The sequence below is a fragment of the Scheffersomyces coipomensis genome (genome assembly GCF_036884675.1).
Source record: "Scheffersomyces coipomensis strain NRRL Y-17651 chromosome Unknown DFJ63scaffold_5, whole genome shotgun sequence".
NCBI lineage: Eukaryota > Fungi > Ascomycota > Pichiomycetes > Serinales > Debaryomycetaceae > Scheffersomyces > Scheffersomyces coipomensis.
In genome coordinates, this window is record NW_027042896.1 from 69,864 (window position 1) to 91,397 (window position 21,534).

Consider the following 21,534-nt stretch of genomic DNA (forward strand, 5'->3'; position numbering starts at 1 on the left):
TTGGTCATTCTTATTTTAGACTATATTTTTTGCGATTAGTCATTTTCTATTTATAGATTTATTTGCAACTATATTTTCATGTCATTAGAACTATAACTATATATAACCAAAAATAGTATCGGCAACTAGATTAACTTAAATAGCTTCATATTTACTTTTTTGATTGAAAAAATTAATTAAAATTTACATATCATTCAGTCTATCATGTCGGTCTATTCTCCTACTTTTTATGATTATCAAGGAGCTACAGAGAAAGGATTTGAATATTATGATGAAGTAGCCTTTCATAATTTAAATGGATTGTTATTCACCGCCATTGATGAACCTAGACAAAAACATGATACGATATCTCCAGAAGTAGATATTGTCATTATTACATTCCTTAAAATTCTGTTTCAACTTGGTTATTACATTTCGGATGATATAGTTAATACCTTAACTTCAATGAAAAATAGATCAGATATTATTAATCATTGTAAGAAATTCATGAATGTAATGAAAGATACCAAGGGTGTAAAAGCTGCGGATGGGATTGTATTCTATAAAACTTTTCCTGAACATGTTATGAAAGCTTCGGATGCTGAATTATTCGTAAATGCTATTGCTCATTATTGGACTTGGGGGACATTATTGCCTTCTTATGTTAAAAAGGAAAGATTAGATTTAAATGAATTACTTAAAATGAAAACTATCAAAAATGTCATTACTAAAAAGGATTTAATCAACTACTTTTTAAAACTATTATGTTCAAAATCAGCTCCAACTCCTGCTGCTATGGATTTTATTGATCAAGGTTTAGAAAATAAATGGTATAATGAAATTCCTGCTGATTTTGATATTCCATTTAAAGAATTATTGACTAAAGTAGCAACATTTGCTTTAAACAATGGATTATCCATAAATAAATATGTTAAATCATGTACAGATATTTTAAGAATTATGGCTCACCTTTCTGATCAAGATATTACTTTACAAAAGAAAATTAAATTCAAATCATTACCTCGTAAACAAAGAAGAATCATAGTTAATAGTTTAGAAAGAGTTATCAAGGTTGAAGATATAAAACCTTATAGTGGACTTTGGAAATTAGCATTTCATAATTTACATGTGGGAGAATTGAAACGTACAAAAGTGTGTGCTATTGCTAAACAATTTAGAAATACTAATAATGTTCCTACTTTAGATACCAAATACTGTGAAGCTATTAAAAAGAAACAATCAATCATAGCTATGAATTCTTTGAAAGTAAAGCCACCTATATTTGCTCGATTATTAGATAAATTGATAAGAGATTGTTATGAAAATGATGAGGAACTTATAATGATTTTGCAACAATTTACCATATCATCAAAAAAGATTAATCCTAAAATCTTATTGCAAGCTCTTGGTCATTTTCAAAGGCGTAAATATTTATTAAACAATCCTAGAGATAATAAACACAGTCAAAGACTAATTTACACTTCAGGTTCAACTGCTGCCACTCTTATTTTTCCTAATCATAAGACCATATTACCTCATGAAGTATTAGATCGAATCATAATTATCATACAAGATTCTTTAATTGAACAATTTAAAACTAAGCAATTATTAAAGCATAAGAAGGTTTATATCCCATCAGTAGCCAATGGTTTATTATTACCAATACAATTATCAGGAACATCAACTAAAAAGACAATAGCAAGAGCATCAAAATTCCCTTTATTAGATCAAGATGAAGTAGATAAACATAAGAAAACATTCGTCAGATTCTTTACCCATTGGATTGGAAGAATCATTGATACAAGCATACTTTTTGTTAGTGAAGAGGGAAAAGCTATAGATCTTATAAGTTGGCATCATCTTAGAACAGATTATGCCTGGCATTCAGGTGATGTGGTAAATGCTCCACCACCTAATGGAGCTACGGAATATATCGATGTTGATATTAAAAAATGTCTTGAACTGGGGTGTAGATATTTAATGATGGATATTAGACTGTGGAATGGACCAACGTTTGCTAAACATGATGAATGTTTTTCAGGTATTATGATGAGAGAAAATAACGAAGCAGGTCAACATTTTGAACCAAGTACAGTAAAGTATAAATTTGATTTAGTAGGAGATACCCATACTACCATTGCATGTGTAGTGGATTTGAAAACTATGGATTTAATTTGGATAGATGCTGCTATTAAATTTAAATCCCTTTACAATAATCTTATTGATAATTTAGATACAATGCTTCCTGCTATGAGAGAGTATTCCTTAATGCATAAATATAAGGTGAGTATGGGTCAATTGATACGGTTACATTTGGAGGGTTCAGAAGGCGCTCAATTGGTGGATAAGAGAGAAGATGCTGATTATATAGTTTCATTAGAAGATGATGGAGATTTGAATCTATATGATTTTGCTGAAATCAATTCAAACTGGATTTGAGTGGAATGTAATAGAATAGAATGAAATAGAGTATAATAGAATAGTTTGTAAATGTATGAATGGTTGTAATGACCTATAGTATATATATCAAAGCATTGTAGGTTAAGGTCGATCCCACCCCACATTACTTTCCTTATATGGTCCAACTCGTGATCTTAAATCTGGTACGGCAATTATTTATGAGGCTGCCACAGTTAACTGCATAAACTACTGAGGTGTGGATCTTCGTCTATATTAAACGGTGGGCCGGTTTAAAAAATTCATCAGTCGTATTTTTTTTTATTTTTTTAATATGAAATCTGTTAGACTTTTTCAAATTATTAATTCAAATATAAACTAGCTTAAATTCCCTCATCGATTGATTGTTTAGTTACTTTCATTGAAGTATATACTACTATTCCTAAGTCATATCATCACATTTAAATCTATTCCATCTCAAGTGAAAAATAGAAAAGAAAAAAAAATAGAATAATTTCAGGCCATCAGTCCCCGGCATTCAGCTAATTTATTTGTACCGCCCAAAACCGAAACTAATTTCAGATTTTCACACTTTCAGCATCTAATTTTGATTGATTTTATATATAATTGATTTATAACTAACTTAGATCCATCCAACTTAACCTTATATCGTACAATATCTGGTAATGGCTCTTCTTTCAAGAGTTCTTAACCATCATAGTGATAAGTCTGGAAGACGTTCAAGATCTTCAAGTCTTCAATCAAACTCCGGTTCAACTTCCCCCTCAATTAGAGCTTCAAGAACAAGAACAAATTCAATTCAACATCTTAATGGTAATGGTTTAACTAATACCAATGATCCTTCCTTTTCATTATCGATAAATCTAGAATCACCCCCTATTGTATTATATGGTCAACCTCATGAATCTACAGGATCTATTATATCAGGAATATTAAAATTGGATATTAAACAGATACCTGATACTTTGATTACCAATGACAATAATGAGTTAAGACTGGTATCTTCATATCCAACAGTTTCAACCAGTGCTTCGTTATCAGATTCTTCATCAGGTTCATCTACACCCCCACCAACTGGTCCTCCACCTTCATTAGACCAACCTCAACCATCCATTGAGTTTGAAAGTGTTACCATCGCTCTTGTTCAGACTGTAAAATATTCAAAACCTTTCATGATTTCTGCTGCATCAATTCAAAGTTGCCGTGATTGTAATTATCAAAAGACTACTTTGGCTAGATGGGATGTCTTAACTTCAACTTGTTCATTTCCATCTGGAACTCATGCATATCCATTTTCACATTTAATTCCAGGTTCATTACCTGCATCATCAAAATTAGGATCAGTTAATGCTTCAAGTTTTATAAAATATGAATTAATAGCTATTGCAAAACGTCCCAATACTAAACAAACCACTTTAATCTTACCCGTTCGTGTAACAAGACTGATTTTAAGAGGTCCAGATCGTAATTCATTAAGAGTTTTCCCTCCCACTGAAATTACTGCAAGTGCAGTGTTGCCAAATGTCATATATCCTAAATCAAGTTTCCCAATCGAATTAAAACTTAATAATATTGTAAGTGCAAATGGTGATAGAAGATGGAGAATGAGAAAATTAACTTGGAGAATTGAAGAATTAGTTAAAATAAGATTATCTGTGTGTGAACTTGAAAACCATCAATTAAAATTAAAATTTTGTGAATTAGCACAAAAGAAATTAAAAACTAAGGATTCTTCTTCAAATCCAACTTTTCATAATAAATCAAATGTCCATCATAGTACAATTCAAACTAATGTTTCCATGCAAAGAGATCCTGTAATAACTGGTTCACATGTTCCAAATGATTTGGTTCCAATTGATAGTAATGTGAATCCCGAAAATAGTAATGTTGATACCATTGTTCATGATGATATAGTGGATAATGATATGGAAGGAAATATCAGAAGTGGACCAAGTCATGCTCATGAAAATTTCATGGAAGATTTCGGGGTAAGATCTAACGGCAACAATAATGATCTAGAACCAAGCGTCTCCACCCACTCAAATGTTCTCGATGCTGGTGAAACTGAAGATGCAAATGCAGAACATCTTTACGTGGAAGAATTAAGAACTATCAGTCATGGAGATTTTAAGTCAGGTTGGAAATCAGATTTTTCAGATCGAGGTAAAATTGAATTGGTTGCTGATATTAGTGCTAGTAACTTTGATACTGGTTTGAATAATCATATATCTAGAATATCAAGTGATAGTGATAAGGATTTAATAGATCCTTATGGTATATCATCTAGAAATGGCTCTGCTAATGTATGTTGTGATATTGAAGATCCAACTCTTGGAGTTTATGTTAGTCATACCTTAGTGGTTGAAGTTATTGTGGCAGAAGAAATAATTCAAAGTAATGAACGAAGACAACCAAGAAAGAGTAATTCATCTAATGAATTAACCACAGTTCCTTCAACATCTTCAGTATCTTCAATTGGAAGATCATACTCATCGTCATCTACTACAACTCCAGCGACCCCTTCTGCGCAACCAAAAACTCCACAAATGGGTGTACCAACTGGTGCTGCTCGAGTATTACGTATGCAATTTAAATTATGCTTGACTGAAAGATCAGGATTAGGTATAGCATGGGATGATGAAGTTCCTCCAACTTATGAAGATGTTCGAACTTTAAGTCCACCAAATTATCATGAAAATTCTTCAAATCCATCCACTCCTACATATCCAAGAAGTACTCCAAATATTTTATATGGTGTTGGTGATACTCCTATTGTAGGATCATTTGGTCTTAATAGAAGTACCCCTTCTACTTTAACTATTGATGGTATGATTGATTTAGATGAGAGAATTCAAGAATTTTCATTATGAGTTTTTATTTATTTATTTCAGGTTTAGGTTTAATTTTACTTTTTATTTTATTGCATTTATTTGGTATTCAATTCGAAAATCATAGGTTTTTTTTATAATCATTTTTTATTTTAGTTCATTTTCTTATAGATATTTGTAAATAGATTATATTTATTTAATTCAAAGTTCATTTTCATTAAAACTTTATAATGTAAGGATAATCCTGTTTATATTCTAAATCAACCATACACGAACTAACTAATATACATAACACGCTAAAGATATAATATACAAAAAATAACAAAAATAAACTTCAATTCACTCAATTGGTACTACGATCAACAATTGAAGTATCAGCTTCTTGAGTACCATCATGGCCAGTTTCTGATAATCTACTGACTTCTAATAAAGTATTATATAAACCGGTTAAATCAATCAAATCATTAACTGAATCAGATCTTAAATCATATACTAATTGTTGAAATGAATGAGATTTAATCACACTAATAGGTAATTTATTTTCAGTTAAAAATTTCATTAAATGTTTATGAAATTTCATAGCGGAATAATTACTATTATCGAAATCATTTGAAATAAAACGACGATTAGAAAGGAGATTTGAGTAATCACCAGGATTAAATCTTGGTGCTCTTGGTTTGGCAACAGATGGTGATGAGGTTGAAATACCACGAGCAGATGGTCCAACACCTGGTATAGTTACTGATGAAGTGTTGGCTGAATCTTGTTGTTCTTGATAATTTGGAGGATATTCAATTGGTTCACCATTATTATTATAAGTAACTCCATATCCATCAACCGGAACAGGGCGAGTATAATTAATGGTTTCTTTACTAACTTTATGAACTTTTAAATGTTCACTTAATTTCTTAGGAGACCCTTTATCAGAAGGCAATCTCATAATGATCTTTCCACAATAATCACAAGCTGCAATATTTGGATCTTGAGAATCTTGAACAAACCATGACCAAACCCAAGATTTCTTTTTAGCTCCAAATCTTTGTCCGGGACGATTAATCCGAATCGATTTTGCGGCTTGAGCATCTGAAGCTGAACTGGATGCACCTGGATTCGATGCATTTACCGAAGTTGGAGATGTTTGTTGTGGTTGAGTTTGTTGAGGTGGTTGTGGTCCTGAAGTAGATGATGATTCTTGAGATGGTTGAGTTGGTTGAGGTAAAGTTTGTGGAGTTGTTGTAGCTACTGGTTGAGATTGTCTCAATGCATTAGCTTCAGTTGGATTTGATGGTGTACTAGTTTGAAGAGCACCATTATTAGCACTATTTTGTTGTTGCTGCAAATGGTTTATCCCTGTTGTTCTTTGTGGAGGATAAGAATACAAGGAGGCCGGATTGTTAGCAAAATAACTCATTATACTTGACACAATCTAGATAAGCTGGTATGGATTAAGTCGGTTTGATATGACTATATAAAATTCGGTTGATTGAGTTACACCAATGAGACCGAAAGGGGATTGATTGATATATTGATAGTATGAAAAAAAGGTGGGGGTGTTTCAATGTATATCCGGTTTGTGTTTTGATTTCCCTGTTGTTTTTTTTAGTTTGTTACAGGATTGAATATCGTCGAATTTCGACATTTGTATCGCACTTTTTAATTTGTTTTACGTATTAGAATTTGTTCACTCCCGGTAAAAGGCGAGTAGTAAAGAAATTGTTTAGTACAGAAAAAAACTGTGCTGGACGTCGGTATGCCGGAATGGTTTCGAGGGATAGCTAGCAACTTTAGAAAAGTTTGTAAACAGCAACCAGACATCAACCAATAAATAGGTACTACTACTCATACAAATTATGAATCTTACCTCCATCACATCAACTTTTACTGGTCTTACTACTATAACTTTAGACTTATTATTATTAAATCTAATGTGTTCAATATGGTTATTTTGAACAAAAAATAAGTCGCTACCGAATTTTATTTTCTGGTTTAATTCCCGTTCGTCATGATTCGAGGTGGAAATTTGCACTTACGATTCCATTCATTATACTTCATCAATTCAATGTATGATTTCAATAATTGAATAATGAATGGGATTACATCATACTTATATGTAATTCAATTCGTCTACATTATGTAAATCTATTTTAAATCAATGGTAAATAACCTAACGTTATTGTTAGACCATTTCGACTAAATTTTCTTTTGTTCTAGTTTTTCTGTTAAAATAATATGGAAATGCAACGTTTACAGACACTTAGGTCAACTTATTATTCAATACAACATAAAAATAATCTTGAGCCTCCCCGTCAACAAGTGGGCTAACCATGAAGAACAATCAAACATTGGTTGTCAATATCTTTCTATAGCCAGCTCTACTCATAATAACTCAATCGCCAAACAATCGCAACTTGTTTAATATTTTATTATTTCGCACTCAAAAAAAAGAAAAAATTATTTGCTCGCAATTGTCGATTGTCGTTAGTCGCCATTGCTGAACCCAAACTACCGAATATGGATTTCGCAGCCAGCAGAAAATATCTATATCCAGTAATTAATAAATTTTGTACCTTTATTTTTAATAGTTGAAACTTCATTTTAACCCATTTAATCCTATATTAGATGTATTTTTAATGAATTAGGTCACTATTTTACAAGCATAATCTGGAGTGATGCGGGTACAGTTGTTATTTTTTTGCTTTTTAAATGTTGCCGGATCTTGCGTTTCACCATGTCGATAAAGAATGACATACCGAAATCACAAATACATCGTGAATTCAACTCAACTATTTTGAGGCAAGAAATATTAACGTTTAACTACCAGCACTGGTAGTTAAATTTTTACAACCAGTACTTTGACTAATTTCTTGGTGAGATGGTTTCAGATGACGAGCGTTGATGGAATGAGAGATATAAATAGAATTCAATAGAATGGATTTGATTTAAGTTTTAACTTGTTTTCTTTTCTTTTTTGGATTTACCATATACAACTATCTACAACTTTTTCATAGAAGGATACCAGCAGTCAAACAGTCTAGCAAAATATTCCCCTAGTGTTCTCACTCCTACTTCTCTAATCCAACTTTAGTCACTCTCTTTACACTAAATTAACTATAGTCACTCCTTTAACAACTATACTACTACTACTTACTTTCTTTTAACTTCCACTGGAATATTTCTAACTCAATAACTACAACACTACAACTACTACAATGCAATTCTCAAAATTCTTTTTATTGGCTGCTGCTTCAACTTTAGTTTCCAAAGCTTTATCATTACCAACTTCAGAACAATTATTAAAACGTGATGATAGTGACAATGATGATGTGGTTATTCTTACTGTTCAAACCACTGTTCAAAACATTCAAACTAATATTCAAACAGTTGAAGCTGCCACTTCAACTTTCACCAATGTTATAATTGATACTCAAACTACTACTTTCACAAGATATACTGCTACTGTTACTTCAACTATTTTTGGTACTCCATATACTTTCACTACAATTGCATCTACTCCAATTGGTGATCAAAATAAAGAAGTTGCTCAAAATACTGGAGCTATAGTTGAAACTGAAACTGAAGCTTATACTTCTGTTGAAGTTGAAACTTTATCTGCTGGATCTCCATCTACTGAACAAGGTGGAGAATACACTGAAGTTGAAACTCTTGTTTCTACTGGTGTTTATACTAGTGTTGATCCAACTTTCACAACTGTTACTATTACTCCTAGTCCAGGATCACTTTCAACTGATGCTAGTACTACTACTGCTTTAGTTCCAGTTACAACATCTGAATCGAGTGATTTTGGTCCAAATGTTACTGAAACTTCTATTCCAAGTTCATCTGATTCATGGATTTTAGAAAACATCACTACTGTTACTTCAAATAGTGTTTGTATTGTCAATTATGATTATTATAATGCAAGTGAATCTGAAGCTGATGAAACCACCACTTTAACTTCTACTATTTATACTACTGTTACTAACACTATATACTAGACTGATTAAAAAAGTCTTTTATTAAATGTTTAAAGCAAGAAAAAAAAAGTTAATGGTTTAATGGGTTTCACTTCATATTATTGTTGATATGATTATCAACTATCAGCAATATTGTATAATAGTCATTCTGTATAATCAAAAGAATTACAGATGAAAAGAATTTTTAGAAATAGTCATATTTTGTTTTGTTGTTATTTTATTTAAGAATATTATCCCTTGATGTTTTATATTATATTATTTTATTTAATTTATTTATTTTATTTTCCACTTTTTTGAATTCACTAGGGTTTATATGATCATCTTTTAGATTTGTTTAGATAAAATTATTTCTGTACGTTACATACAATACATACAAACATATAGTAAAGCCATTGTCAAATAAAGTGTAGTGCAAAAGTGTAGTACTCATGTGGAAGTAAAGTAGTTTACCTCAAGTAGACATCATATCACTTAATATTATCAATAATTAACTGAGCTACCATGAATGGCTGGTTGTAAAGGTTTAAAGTTACCCAAATAGATATATTGGTACTAGGGTTGCAGCCCTATCCACGTGATACACATTTGAAGGAACATGCTCTACATACAGGACCAGTAAATGTCTCACATATATAATACTAACAAAATATAATATTGTCGCATAGTTAAAGATAAATGTCGTGTATAGTAAAATTTTTTCTCCTCCTCGCACACACACTCACAATTCTGTCATAGTAAAGACCAAAGTAACTAACAAATTAGTTAGTAACAAAGATTGAAGGGAGACAGAGGAAAAAAAGAACGAAAAATTGTATAGGTTTAAAATTTTATTATAATTTTTAATTCTTAGTTCTTACTTTAAAGCAATAGTAATCAAGTCACAATGGGTATGTTTCATAGCACCTTATGAAGAAGATATAAGTCATCATGTATTGGAAGGAATCATGGAGAATCAATAAGTTCATCCAGTATTATTATGTAGAATCAATCCATCCATCAATCATTAAAAGATCAATGACATCAAATTGAAATTATGAAAGTGAAAAATCCATGAAAAATCATTCAACCATAGAATATTGAAGAGAGTAATGAATCAGTTATCATATATGAAGTATTGTCAATGTGTTACCATCGATTTAAGATCAATAGTTCCTTATTTATAAAGTATTATAGAAAGTGAAAACTCCACTATGAGTAATAATTATCAATCCATTACATCCATCAAGAACCATCATAAACAACTCATCAATCAGTTTAAAATGAATCATGAAGTTATTAAAGTTAAATCACATCTACGATGACCCTATATGAAGTTGTATATTTGAATTCAGATTCATAATGATGACTATATATTTTCTTTTATCAAATTAATGATAAACAATTTTTACTAACATTTTTATTATTATAGTTAACGTTCCAAAAACCAGAAAGACCTACTGTAAAGGTAAGGAATGCAGAAAACACACCCAACATAAGGTTACCCAATATAAAGCTGGTAAAGCTTCTTTATTTGCCCAAGGTAAAAGAAGATATGACCGTAAACAAAGAGGTTTCGGTGGTCAAACTAAACCAGTTTTCCATAAAAAGGCTAAAACTACCAAGAAAGTTGTTTTAAGATTAGAATGTGTTGTTTGTAAGACTAAAGCTCAATTATCATTAAAGAGATGTAAACATTTCGAATTAGGTGGTGATAAAAAACAAAAAGGTCAAGCTTTACAATTTTAAAAGTGATATCAATAATATTGAAATTCAAACCATTAATGAATATAGTTTTAATAATCATGATGAATGGAATAGTCAAAATATAATGATTTTTAAATCATTATTATCATTATTATCATTCATTTTTTAACCATTAGGCTTAATTTATATATATATTATGATATAATTTTGTATTCTTTTTTCCTTATAACATTTATATAATAAACATCCAAAAAATATTAACTAACATTTAGTTGTAGTAATGGTCAAATATTGGTTGTAACATAGTAAGTAAGCCTAGCAACCGTCAGTTTCATATTAGACAATGAAAGCACTGTTCATCCATCGTCAAACTTGTAAAAATAGATCACTGACAATTTACACGTGACTGGAAATACGCCAAATGTTTTTCTTATTTTTTTTTTTTTACTGTTGTCTCTCCTTAAACTCTCACTAAATAATAAAAAAAAAAAGGAGTAAACTTCACTATTTTAACGAGTCAGGCAGAGATCAAAAAAAAAAACAAAAAAAACTTCAGTAAAAGTTAACTTAAAGTGAGAGATCGTGTTTTGATTTCGTATGGAAAATTTACAACCATCCAAAAAATATCATATCAAAACAAATACGATAAATCATCAATCATCAATCAATCAATCAATCAATCATTTATTACTTTATATACTTGGTTCAACGATATCATATCTCAATCATTAGTATATCCCCAACTTTGGCTTATATTTAGTTGAACCATCAAATAGTGTATACCGCCCCATTCTTTCCTTTATCTTGTTTACCTCTTTTTTTGAGTCGCCATTTGAATTGGCTTTTTTTATTTGTTGTTATTTTTAAACCAAACCAAACCATTCATCCATCCATCTTCATCTTGGCTCAGTATAGAGATAACTTGTTTAACATTCCTTTCCTTGACATAGTCGTTGATATATTAAGTAAACACTGAAGATGAATTACGATAATCTAACTGATGAACAGAAGCAACAGCTTTACTTTCAGCATTTACAACAACAACAACAACAACAAAAGCAACAGTATAACAATTTTAATCAACAACAACAACAGCAACCTTCCTTGCAGAACTATAACCAACAACAGCAAATACATCAACAATCGATTCCAAACCTACAATACGACCATGATGATAGTTACATGGAAGAAGATACATCACTCACTGAGATACCACCAACTTCAACCATTCATGATTCAACCTCTCCTTTAAGACAACAACAATCACAATCACAACAGCAGAAGGTTTCCCAATTCATTGCTGGGTCTCCAAGATTCACCAACGATAATCATTATGATGATCGCCATCTTGCATATACTGAAAATGATGATGATCATCTTCATCCAAATAATGGCAATAATCAGTATAACAACAGTAATCATAATGGATTTTCCCAACATATCAATCTTAACAACGGTAATAACAATAACAACAACAACAATAATAATAAATTCACTTCCATAGACTCATTGAATTTTAAACCTCCAACTACTTTTACTCAATTAAATAATAATAGTAGTACTAATTTATCAGAAATTAGTAATTCTAATAATTCTTTCAGTAATTCATTAATTTCAAATCATAGTAATACCAATTTAAATCAACCATCTCCAGTTCCTATACCTTCAAATTATGAAAGTCATAATAATAGTTTACAAAATTTAACAGCAAATAATACCATTGCTAATGCTTCTATAGGTACTCAACAACAACAACAACAGCAACAGCAACGTCAACAACAAGAACAACAACAGCTTCTTCACCAACAGCAGCAACAACAACAACAGAATCAAGTACAGGTACAAGTTCAACCACAACCACTGGTAATCATTGAAGATAAGCCATCTAATTATGTTTATTTTAATAGACAACCAAACCTATTAAATAAAACAACTCAAGATAAAGCTGCTGGTATCAAATTGAAGTTAGAAAACTTTTATCAAATGTCAGTCAGTCATGCAATTGAAAGAAATCAAAGACGATTGGATTTAGAACATAAATTATTAACTGAAGAGCTGGGTTCAAGTGAAGAACGTAAAAATCGTCAATTAACAAATTTAGGTAAAAAAGAATCTCAATTTTTAAGATTAAGAAGAACAAAATTATCATTAGAAGATTTTGCTACTGTTAAAGTTATTGGTAAAGGTGCTTTTGGTGAAGTTAGATTAGTTCAAAAGAAAGATACCGGTAAAATTTATGCTATGAAAACTTTATTAAAATCAGAAATGTATAAAAAGGATCAATTGGCTCATGTTAAAGCTGAAAGAGATGTATTAGCTGGAAGTGATTCACCTTGGGTTGTTTCATTATATTATTCATTTCAAGATACTCAATATTTATATTTAATTATGGAATTTTTACCGGGTGGTGATTTAATGACTATGTTAATTAGATGGCAAATCTTTACCGAAGATATAACCAGATTTTATATGGCGGAATGTGTGTTAGCTATTGAAGCTATTCATAAATTAGGTTTTATTCATCGTGATATTAAACCTGATAATATTTTAATTGATATTAGAGGTCATGTTAAATTATCTGATTTTGGTTTATCAACTGGATTTCATAAAACTCATGATTCAAATTATTATAAGAAATTATTAGAAAAGGAACCTCCAAATCAAACACCATTACAACCAAATCAATTAAGTAGAAATTCAATGATGATTGATGCAATTCATCTTACTATGTCAAATCGTCAACAAATGCAAACTTGGAGAAAATCAAGAAGATTAATGGCATATTCTACTGTTGGTACTCCTGATTATATTGCTCCAGAAATCTTTATTCATCAAGGGTATGGACAAGAATGTGATTGGTGGTCTTTAGGTGCTATTATGTTTGAATGTCTTATTGGATGGCCTCCATTTTGTAGTGATTCACCTCATGAAACTTATAGAAAGATTTTAAATTGGCAAGAAACATTACAAATTCCAGATGATATTCATTTAAGTCCTGAATCAGAAGATTTAATTCGAAAATTATTAACAAGTTCTGAAAATAGATTAGGACGTTATGGTGGAGCAGAAGAAATTAAACAACATCCATTCTTTAGAGGAGTTGATTGGGAAACGATTAGAAAAGTTGATGCTCCATTTATACCGAAATTAAGATCCATAACTGATACAAGATTCTTCCCAACTGATGAATTAGAAAATGTTCCTGAATCACCTGCCTTAAGCCAAGCTATTCAACAACGTGAAATCGATGCTATTAATGGTAAAAAGAATGTTAAAGAAGATTTACCATTTATAGGATATACTTATTCTAGGTTTGATTATTTAACCAGGAAAAATGCATTATAGTGTAATCCAGTATTTATTTATTTAATTATATATATACATATTTATTTATTCTTTCTTTAATTCAGAAAGATTCAAATTAAATCGTAATTCGATACTTTTAAAATTGATGAAAAAAATTATGGTTGTAAGTTAATGGACCCATATTAGGAATTGCAGAAAATAAAAATAAAATTAAAATACGACGTCGAAGTTTTAAAAATTTTTGCAGCCCTTTCTTTTTTTTTGAGTGGGTACAGCCTCTTTTTTTATAATACATGTAATCTATATTATCTATGGGGAAATATGAATTGGACTTGTATTGATCTTACGACCCTTCATACATAATTAACTCAGCCTTTATTTGTATATCGTTTGGAATTGAAAGAATCAATAACTACAGACTCGGCATTGCAATTAATTTAATTCTGTGATTGTATGTATGCATTGACATTAGTACAGTTAAGCTTTCACTACAGGTGGAGATTCATGGAGTTAACAAGATTTTGACACGAGGAGAGGTTGAAATAAAGTTCATGAATCAGTGGAGACACTGGTGCAAATAATGGGTTGGCTTTTGTATAATTGTAGAATTAAGGTTTTTAGTTAAAAGTGTGATTACCGTAACGATAGTGTACCGGTAGTGCACCGGGAGTTAGTCAGAGAAATTGAGAAAAAATTAAAGTTGTCGTTAGCTGCAACAAACAATGCAAGTTCGAACAACGGGCAACATTCAACCAACGATTCATTGTAAGATTATGCTCTTGTCATGATAATGGCGAAGTTGTCAATGCAATGTTAATCAATCTTTAAAAGTTACTAAAAAATAAAGCCAGCTGATAAAATAAAGTTTTCAATCTCTAGAAGTATGTGGATGTAAAAGGAGTTAAGTGGATTTTAATGAATTTAGCAGCTTAATATGAATATGAACTATCGTTTCTTACCCTTTTCATAAAACCAATGAAGGAGGGCTATGAATATGGAAGAAGATCAAGAGGCGTAGTATGAATCTGGTTTAGACGAAGGTATGATTTTAGATAAGATATTCTTCAATTCTAGACTTTGGGGGGTAAAGATCATTGAAAACAATAAGTGAAATGTATACAATGGATTCCTGATAATGCTGATTCAATATTTTACTGAGTAGATTAATTGGTTACCATACTATAAAGTAAACTACTAACAAAATCCACTAGTAACTAGGTTCATCATCTTTATACAAAGAATGGTTGCAAGTTTAACAAAAGTTAAGTTAATAGAAACATAGTAAGAAACCTAATAACAACGGGGTTTGAAGAATGTAAAGTATAGATTGTCACATTTACAAATTAAAATTTGAGTATTAGTAATATAAGTATTTGTGGATAATGTAAAATTATTTTTTAATAAATAATTGTGCTGCACTTTTTACCGCTTTCTTCTTTAAATCCACCCACACCAAAATCTACTTGCCACATTAATTTCATTTCAATTCTTGTTTCTATAGTTATATTATTTCATATTTCCAGCATCAGGCTATGTCAATAGGCTATGCCCCCAACTAACTTCTCAGATACCATCAATATACGAACTTGTTATACCATTAAAATCAAATCACATCATAAATCATATTGATACCATTTGCGGATTAATTCCCCAAATGAGAGAAATGGGGGCTCAAAAAATGGGGGGAGGCTCAGAAAAGAAAAAGGAAAAATTTCTTGTGTTATTCCTTTACTTTAGTGCTTGTCCCCCTCAGACATATGGTTTTACGGTAAGGCTTCACATACAATAAGCATTATATGAGATGTTTTCCATTAATAACAAAGAAATCGGTACGGGAATAAATTCGGCGATAGTTGAAAACCATGTTATTTAACTCAATTTTAGCCCTTTACAACCATTCATTTAATTAAGTTAAATTAAATTTTTTTGTTTTTGCTTTTCTGGCTCGTTTTTTCCCGATGGTTCCGGTCACATGACTCGGTCTAAACTATATTGCTTTCCTAATTAGGTATAATTGACAAGTCATTTAACTCAGTTAATAATTAATAATAATAATAATAATAATAATAATGATTGAGTAAATGGATGGATGAGTGAGTGGTTGTAACATAAACTATAAATTTTTACATTCAATTGAAATCGAGTCATTAAAAATAAAAAAAGAAAATTGATTTGAATAACCCTCATTCCATGCCGATTATACCTGTTTATCTTAGTAGCACTGTTATCTCAATTCATAACTAAACCAAACATGTTCCCCTACCATGGATAAGTGAAATCAGTAAAGAGGTAATCATATGGTCTGACGTTGAGATAATATATCAAGTTGAAAAATGGTTTGATTATTTTCACAACTCGGTATGGTTTCGTTAACGATTTTTGCTTATGCAAATAATTTTTTTTTTTTATTTTAATTAGAGTCATTTTTTTTTTATTTATTTATTTTTATAATTTAGTTCTATTTATTTCTATGCATAAATCCAGTTTAAAGAAAGTACAAAATCTGCTAACATCTCATAGCCGTCAAGTGTAAACGGTTTATTTTATGCTAGTAATATAAGAGTAGTTAATTTGCATGTAAATAAAGTGTATATATATACCCTTCGATTTTCTTTAATTTTATTTTTTCCAATTTATAATTCTTTGATTCAGTTTATCATTTGACTTTGCATTTTATTTAATATTGTAATAGATTACTAATACTATATCTTCGCACCCATCACACTAGCCCCATATTCTATTCCCATTCCTTCCTATATAGTCAATTGGATCAAGGATCATATAAAGAAATTATATTTATTTTTGGTCACTACTCCATAAAAACACCCCTTAAAAATAAAGAGAAAAATAGTGAGCCAAAAACAAATTCTCCCTAAATTTTCCTCGAAAAAAAACAGACAGACAGACAGACAGACAGAAAAGACATCATCATCATTTAGACTGACAGAAAAAAAAAAAAAGGATCTGTCAGCTTCCGTTAATTACAAAAAGTTTTTTTACAGCACAACTAATTTATTAAGTCAATTGATCAATTGAACAACATCAACAGTCATGAGAGTATCAATCAATCCATCAAACATACTATTCATAGCAGTCCTTCTATGTCTGATAGGGAAGATCGTCGCCATGGACATGGATATGGATATGAGCGATGACGAAGGAGCCGATGGCATGCTACCCGATAAGGTTAGTGCGGTTACTGCTACTAGTGATTCAAATGCTGCCAATTCATTACCATCACTTATACCTGTTCCTCATGTCGTGATGCATCATCATGGTTTACCTATCTTAGAAACCAATTTGAAACCTGAAGAAAGATTATTCTGGGAAGCTTATAACACTACAACTTACTATAATGTCCCCACATCCCATCGGGCCGCACTCTATGTACATATCATATTAGGATTGATTGCTATGACAATAATTTATCCTATTAGTCTTATATTTAATAATTTGAATTTAAATAGTGGTTATTTAATTACTTTAACCATCCATACGGCATTGATTTTAATATCATTATTGAATTATTCCATCTTTATCAATTCAATTGAAGATTTATATCCTGGTAATGCATATAATAAAATGACATGGATACTTTTATTTTCCACTATTATCCAATATGTTATGGCATTGATTAATTTTGGATATAAATATATCAATAATGAATTCAATGGGATTGGTAATCATGATAAAAGTGGTAATAATAATAGTTCCAATGCCTTGAATGATTATAATATGTTACCATTTGAAGATTATGATGATAATCATTCCGGTTATTCATCTCCCACTATAACTCTTTATGATTTATCAAGACAAGGTACAACTTCGAATTCATTAGACTTAAATGAAAATTCAAATGGTCATGATATGACTTCAACCAATGCTATGTTATTACCTGATTCTAATACTATGAAACTTCATCAATCATCTCCTCCTCCTTCATTCATATCTAAAATATTTTCATTTTCAATTTTCCAACATATTTCATCGTCAATTTATAATTTCTCCCATATTTCATTCAATTTATTAAATTGGGGTCATTTCTTTTATTATCTTGTTTATATTCCAACTGGTGTGGCCACTTTTGCATTATATGGTAAAGGATCAACTGTATTTAATTTATTAGCCCATTTCATTAAAGGTGGAGTTTTCTTTGCATATGGTTTATTATCATTAGCACGTTATTCTGGTGCTTTCCAAGCCAAAGGGTGGGCATGGAATCATAAATTTATGACTGAATCAAATGTTAAATCTTCATTTTGGAATAGAATTCAAAGTAGAGGACTTTGTACTATGGAAATGATTGAATCAAGTTTAATTTTATTTTATGGTTCAACTAATGTGTTTTTAGAACATTTGGCTGATGCAGGACAAGATTGGAGTCCAAAAGATTTACAACATGTTTCAATTGCATTTATTTATATTGGAACTGGATTATGTGGAGTTATAACTGAACTTAAATTAGCAAGTTGGAGATATGAAAAATCAATTGAAAATTTAGAAAAATATGAAAAAGTTAATTCAAAATCAAAAGATCAAAAAGTTCAAGTTCATTTTAATGGTAATGATTCAAATCATTCATCAAAGAAATCAAAATTCTTAACTAAACTTTCATCATTAATTTTAAAAGCATCACCTGGATTTTCTCCAAATCCTTTTCCAACTGTTACTGTTTATTGGACTGGTATTATAATGTCATCTCATGAACAAGCCAGTGAATTATCAACTGCTATTCATGTTCAATGGGGACAATTGTTTGTTATTGCTTGTGCATTTAGATTCATGACTTATTTATTGATGTTACTTACTCGTGCCAATATTAAGAATTTATTAAAACCTTCAAGACCATTTACGGAATTAATTGTTAGTTTTGGATTAATTTGTGGAGGTTTAGTATTTATGGAATCTACTGATCCAGTAGTTTTAAGTTTTGAATATTATGGATTCACTGCCATGTTTACTTTAAATCTTTCATTAGGATTTGTGATGTTAATTATGAGTTGGGAAATGTTATTGTTTGCATTTAAAGATTGGTTAATTGAAAGATATAGTAACAAAAAGTATATTATTAATACTAGTAGTACTAGTAGTAATGTATGATTATATATAATTAGAAACAAAAATCTAATTAAAAAGTGAAAAATAAAAAGTTCTATTTATTTATTTATTAATTTGTTGATGAAAGAGATAAAAACAATTTCATTTCATTTCATATTATTTAATTTTTAATACTTAATTTTGTTTACTGAGTTAGTGCTTTTATTTTATTTGTTTGCTTTTGTTATTTACTGCTTTTTATTGCTTGTGTTTGTTTGATATTTTGTTATTATGTTATGGTTTTATGATTTTACAGGGTTAAGGGGAACTTGCAACTTTAATTAAAATTCTCATGTCAATGTTCTAACCCAATAAAAATAACTTTGTTATTATTATACATATATGTTTACACATGATTTTGCTTTTTTATTTATTTATTTATTTATTTATTTATTTATTATATTATATTATTATTATTATTATAATAATTAATCTATTCTAATTTTTTGCACTTTATTTATTCAATTTAATTATTTTTCAAATATTCAAATGTATGTTCTCTCCCTTGTAGTTTATGGTTGAAACGTAGCATTTATGTTAAAAAGAGCATGTTTATGTAGATCAAGGTGCAACAGTATGAGATCATCACTACTACCCATACAATTGATCCTTCTAACGATGATAAGAATCAGATATTTGTTATAATAATAATAATAATAGTAATCTATTTACGTAAATCATATATTTTTAAACCTTAAAGTTAAGTTTACGATTAGAATTTTTTTTAAAAATCTATAGTTAATATGTATAGAATAATCATATCATCCAAAACCAAATAAAAATACAAAGCCAATTAAGTCAAATAACATGGCTTTTACTCCTCTTTGATCAAATGAGATATGTTTACGTTTATTTAAATCCTATAATGCAGAAACACTTGAAATGAAGGAAAGAAGGAGGCATAGAAGGAACATAAGGATAGAATTGGTAGAAACAGGACACAGAATCAAAATGGGTTTTTGACACAGTATGGATTAACACATTTCACGGCGTTCACCCCCCCTCTAAAACCCTACCAATATCCCTTACTATTACTGATGTATTTTGAATGTAAATGTTATATTATATTATATTATATTACTTTACGAATGGCAACATTGATTTGTGTCTGAATTGTAATCATATTTGTAGTTATAAAGTGAATGAACGCCCATATCATTGAATTCATTATTCATCATTAATGTCTTGGCCGTTTTAGATTAAATATTCAATTTTTAAACTTTGTGTGTCGGTATTTTTTAATATTCACTTTTCACACATGTTCTATTGTTGCTATTCCTCCTCTTAAAATAATTAATTTATTTGATAATATAACTACGATTCGTAAATAATTTTAATTTAATATTTGAATTCAATTCAATTCAATTCTTCCCCCCTCATCCTTCGTATCAATTATTGGAAATGTCGTTAATACCGTGTATTTTAACATCAAAGTTCAGGGTACTAAACTTTTCATATTTCATGCTATTTAGTATGAGAGTACAGCAAAAATTTCATGCAGTCAATTTCACTTCCTGATTTGGAACTGTAATGAGGCACAGAGCGATGAGAACTAAAAAGACAAAAATAAAAAAATGAGACACTAAAAATTTGTGATGCTCTGAGATCTTAAATCAGACACTCACACTTACACACAGATACAAAAAAATCAGACACTAAAATTGTGAACAAAAGCTTAATATTTATTATGGCAATTGTAACCAATTAGAATATTTTTAACCTTTTAGATATTATTATTTATTTATTTATTGTTGTTATAGTTATTATTATTATTGTTGTTGTTGTTATTATTATCAATGAATGAGTGTCTGTCTGTGTGTCTAGGGGTTCAATTTGAGGCACAACAAGTCCCATTTAGACCTTTTGGGATGTTTTTGCCGTTATCGCTAGCCCCCTGATTCCATCTAACTGAATATATATCAACGGGTAACTATGTATTCATTGATGAAAGTGAGTCAATACCTTACAAGTTTTGTCTAAATCCCATCTTAAACAACATGAAATATGTAGTTACATGGTACCAGAAATTTATATTATTATCTCATCATCTAGGGGTATCTATCTATCTATGAATCTATCTATATATATCTCTCTCTATATATATAAATCTACAGCCCCCTGGTCTGATTCAATTCAATTTCAAAATCATTTCTCTCTTATCCTTTGATTCTTTTTACTTCACTATTTAATTACTCCATTATCATCAATCTTCCCTTAGAATCCTGACTTGTCGTCGTTGCTCGCATCTG

The 21,534-nt window shown here is 30.0% G+C and overlaps 7 protein-coding genes across 7 annotated transcripts; 6 read left to right on the plus strand and 1 right to left on the minus strand. All coding sequences in view use genetic code 12, as the record gives it.

The window, feature by feature from the left end:
- Positions 1-204: 204 nt before the first annotated feature.
- Positions 205-2,418, plus strand: DFJ63DRAFT_314029 (uncharacterized protein; the record flags this gene model as incomplete). The annotated part of the gene is made up of 1 exon (XM_064906278.1): positions 205-2,418. One exon carries the CDS (start codon positions 205-207, stop codon positions 2,416-2,418), a length of 2,214 nt encoding a protein of 737 aa, XP_064760756.1.
- Positions 2,419-3,062: 644 nt separating this feature from the next.
- DFJ63DRAFT_288170 (uncharacterized protein) lies at positions 3,063-5,267 on the plus strand (the record flags this gene model as incomplete). The annotated part of the gene is made up of 2 exons (XM_064905124.1): positions 3,063-3,395; positions 3,516-5,267. 2 exons carry the CDS (start codon positions 3,063-3,065, stop codon positions 5,265-5,267), a joined length of 2,085 nt encoding a protein of 694 aa, XP_064760757.1.
- A 301-nt stretch (positions 5,268-5,568) lies between these two features.
- Positions 5,569-6,636, minus strand: DFJ63DRAFT_314031 (uncharacterized protein; the record flags this gene model as incomplete). The annotated part of the gene is made up of 1 exon (XM_064906279.1): positions 5,569-6,636. The coding sequence occupies one exon, from the start codon at positions 6,634-6,636 to the stop codon at positions 5,569-5,571; it is 1,068 nt and encodes a 355-aa protein (XP_064760758.1).
- Positions 6,637-8,434: 1,798 nt separating this feature from the next.
- FGR41 (Fgr41p) lies at positions 8,435-9,220 on the plus strand (the record flags this gene model as incomplete). The annotated part of the gene is made up of 1 exon (XM_064906280.1): positions 8,435-9,220. One exon carries the CDS (start codon positions 8,435-8,437, stop codon positions 9,218-9,220), a length of 786 nt encoding a protein of 261 aa, XP_064760759.1.
- A 799-nt stretch (positions 9,221-10,019) lies between these two features.
- RPL42 (60S ribosomal protein eL42) lies at positions 10,020-11,158 on the plus strand. The gene is made up of 2 exons (XM_064907088.1): positions 10,020-10,086; positions 10,608-11,158. Exons 1-2 carry the CDS (start codon positions 10,083-10,085, stop codon positions 10,922-10,924), a joined length of 321 nt encoding a protein of 106 aa, XP_064760760.1. The 5' UTR covers positions 10,020-10,082; the 3' UTR covers positions 10,925-11,158.
- A 702-nt stretch (positions 11,159-11,860) lies between these two features.
- CBK1 (serine/threonine protein kinase) lies at positions 11,861-14,227 on the plus strand (the record flags this gene model as incomplete). The annotated part of the gene is made up of 3 exons (XM_064905133.1): positions 11,861-12,166; positions 12,287-12,560; positions 12,729-14,227. The coding sequence occupies 3 exons, from the start codon at positions 11,861-11,863 to the stop codon at positions 14,225-14,227; spliced, it is 2,079 nt and encodes a 692-aa protein (XP_064760761.1).
- A 2,856-nt stretch (positions 14,228-17,083) lies between these two features.
- On the plus strand, positions 17,084-19,684 carry DFJ63DRAFT_319679 (uncharacterized protein). Its single transcript, XM_064907089.1, has one exon. The coding sequence runs from the start codon at positions 17,240-17,242 to the stop codon at positions 19,286-19,288; it is 2,049 nt and encodes a 682-aa protein (XP_064760762.1). The 5' UTR covers positions 17,084-17,239; the 3' UTR covers positions 19,289-19,684.
- The last annotated feature ends 1,850 nt before the right edge of the window (positions 19,685-21,534 follow it).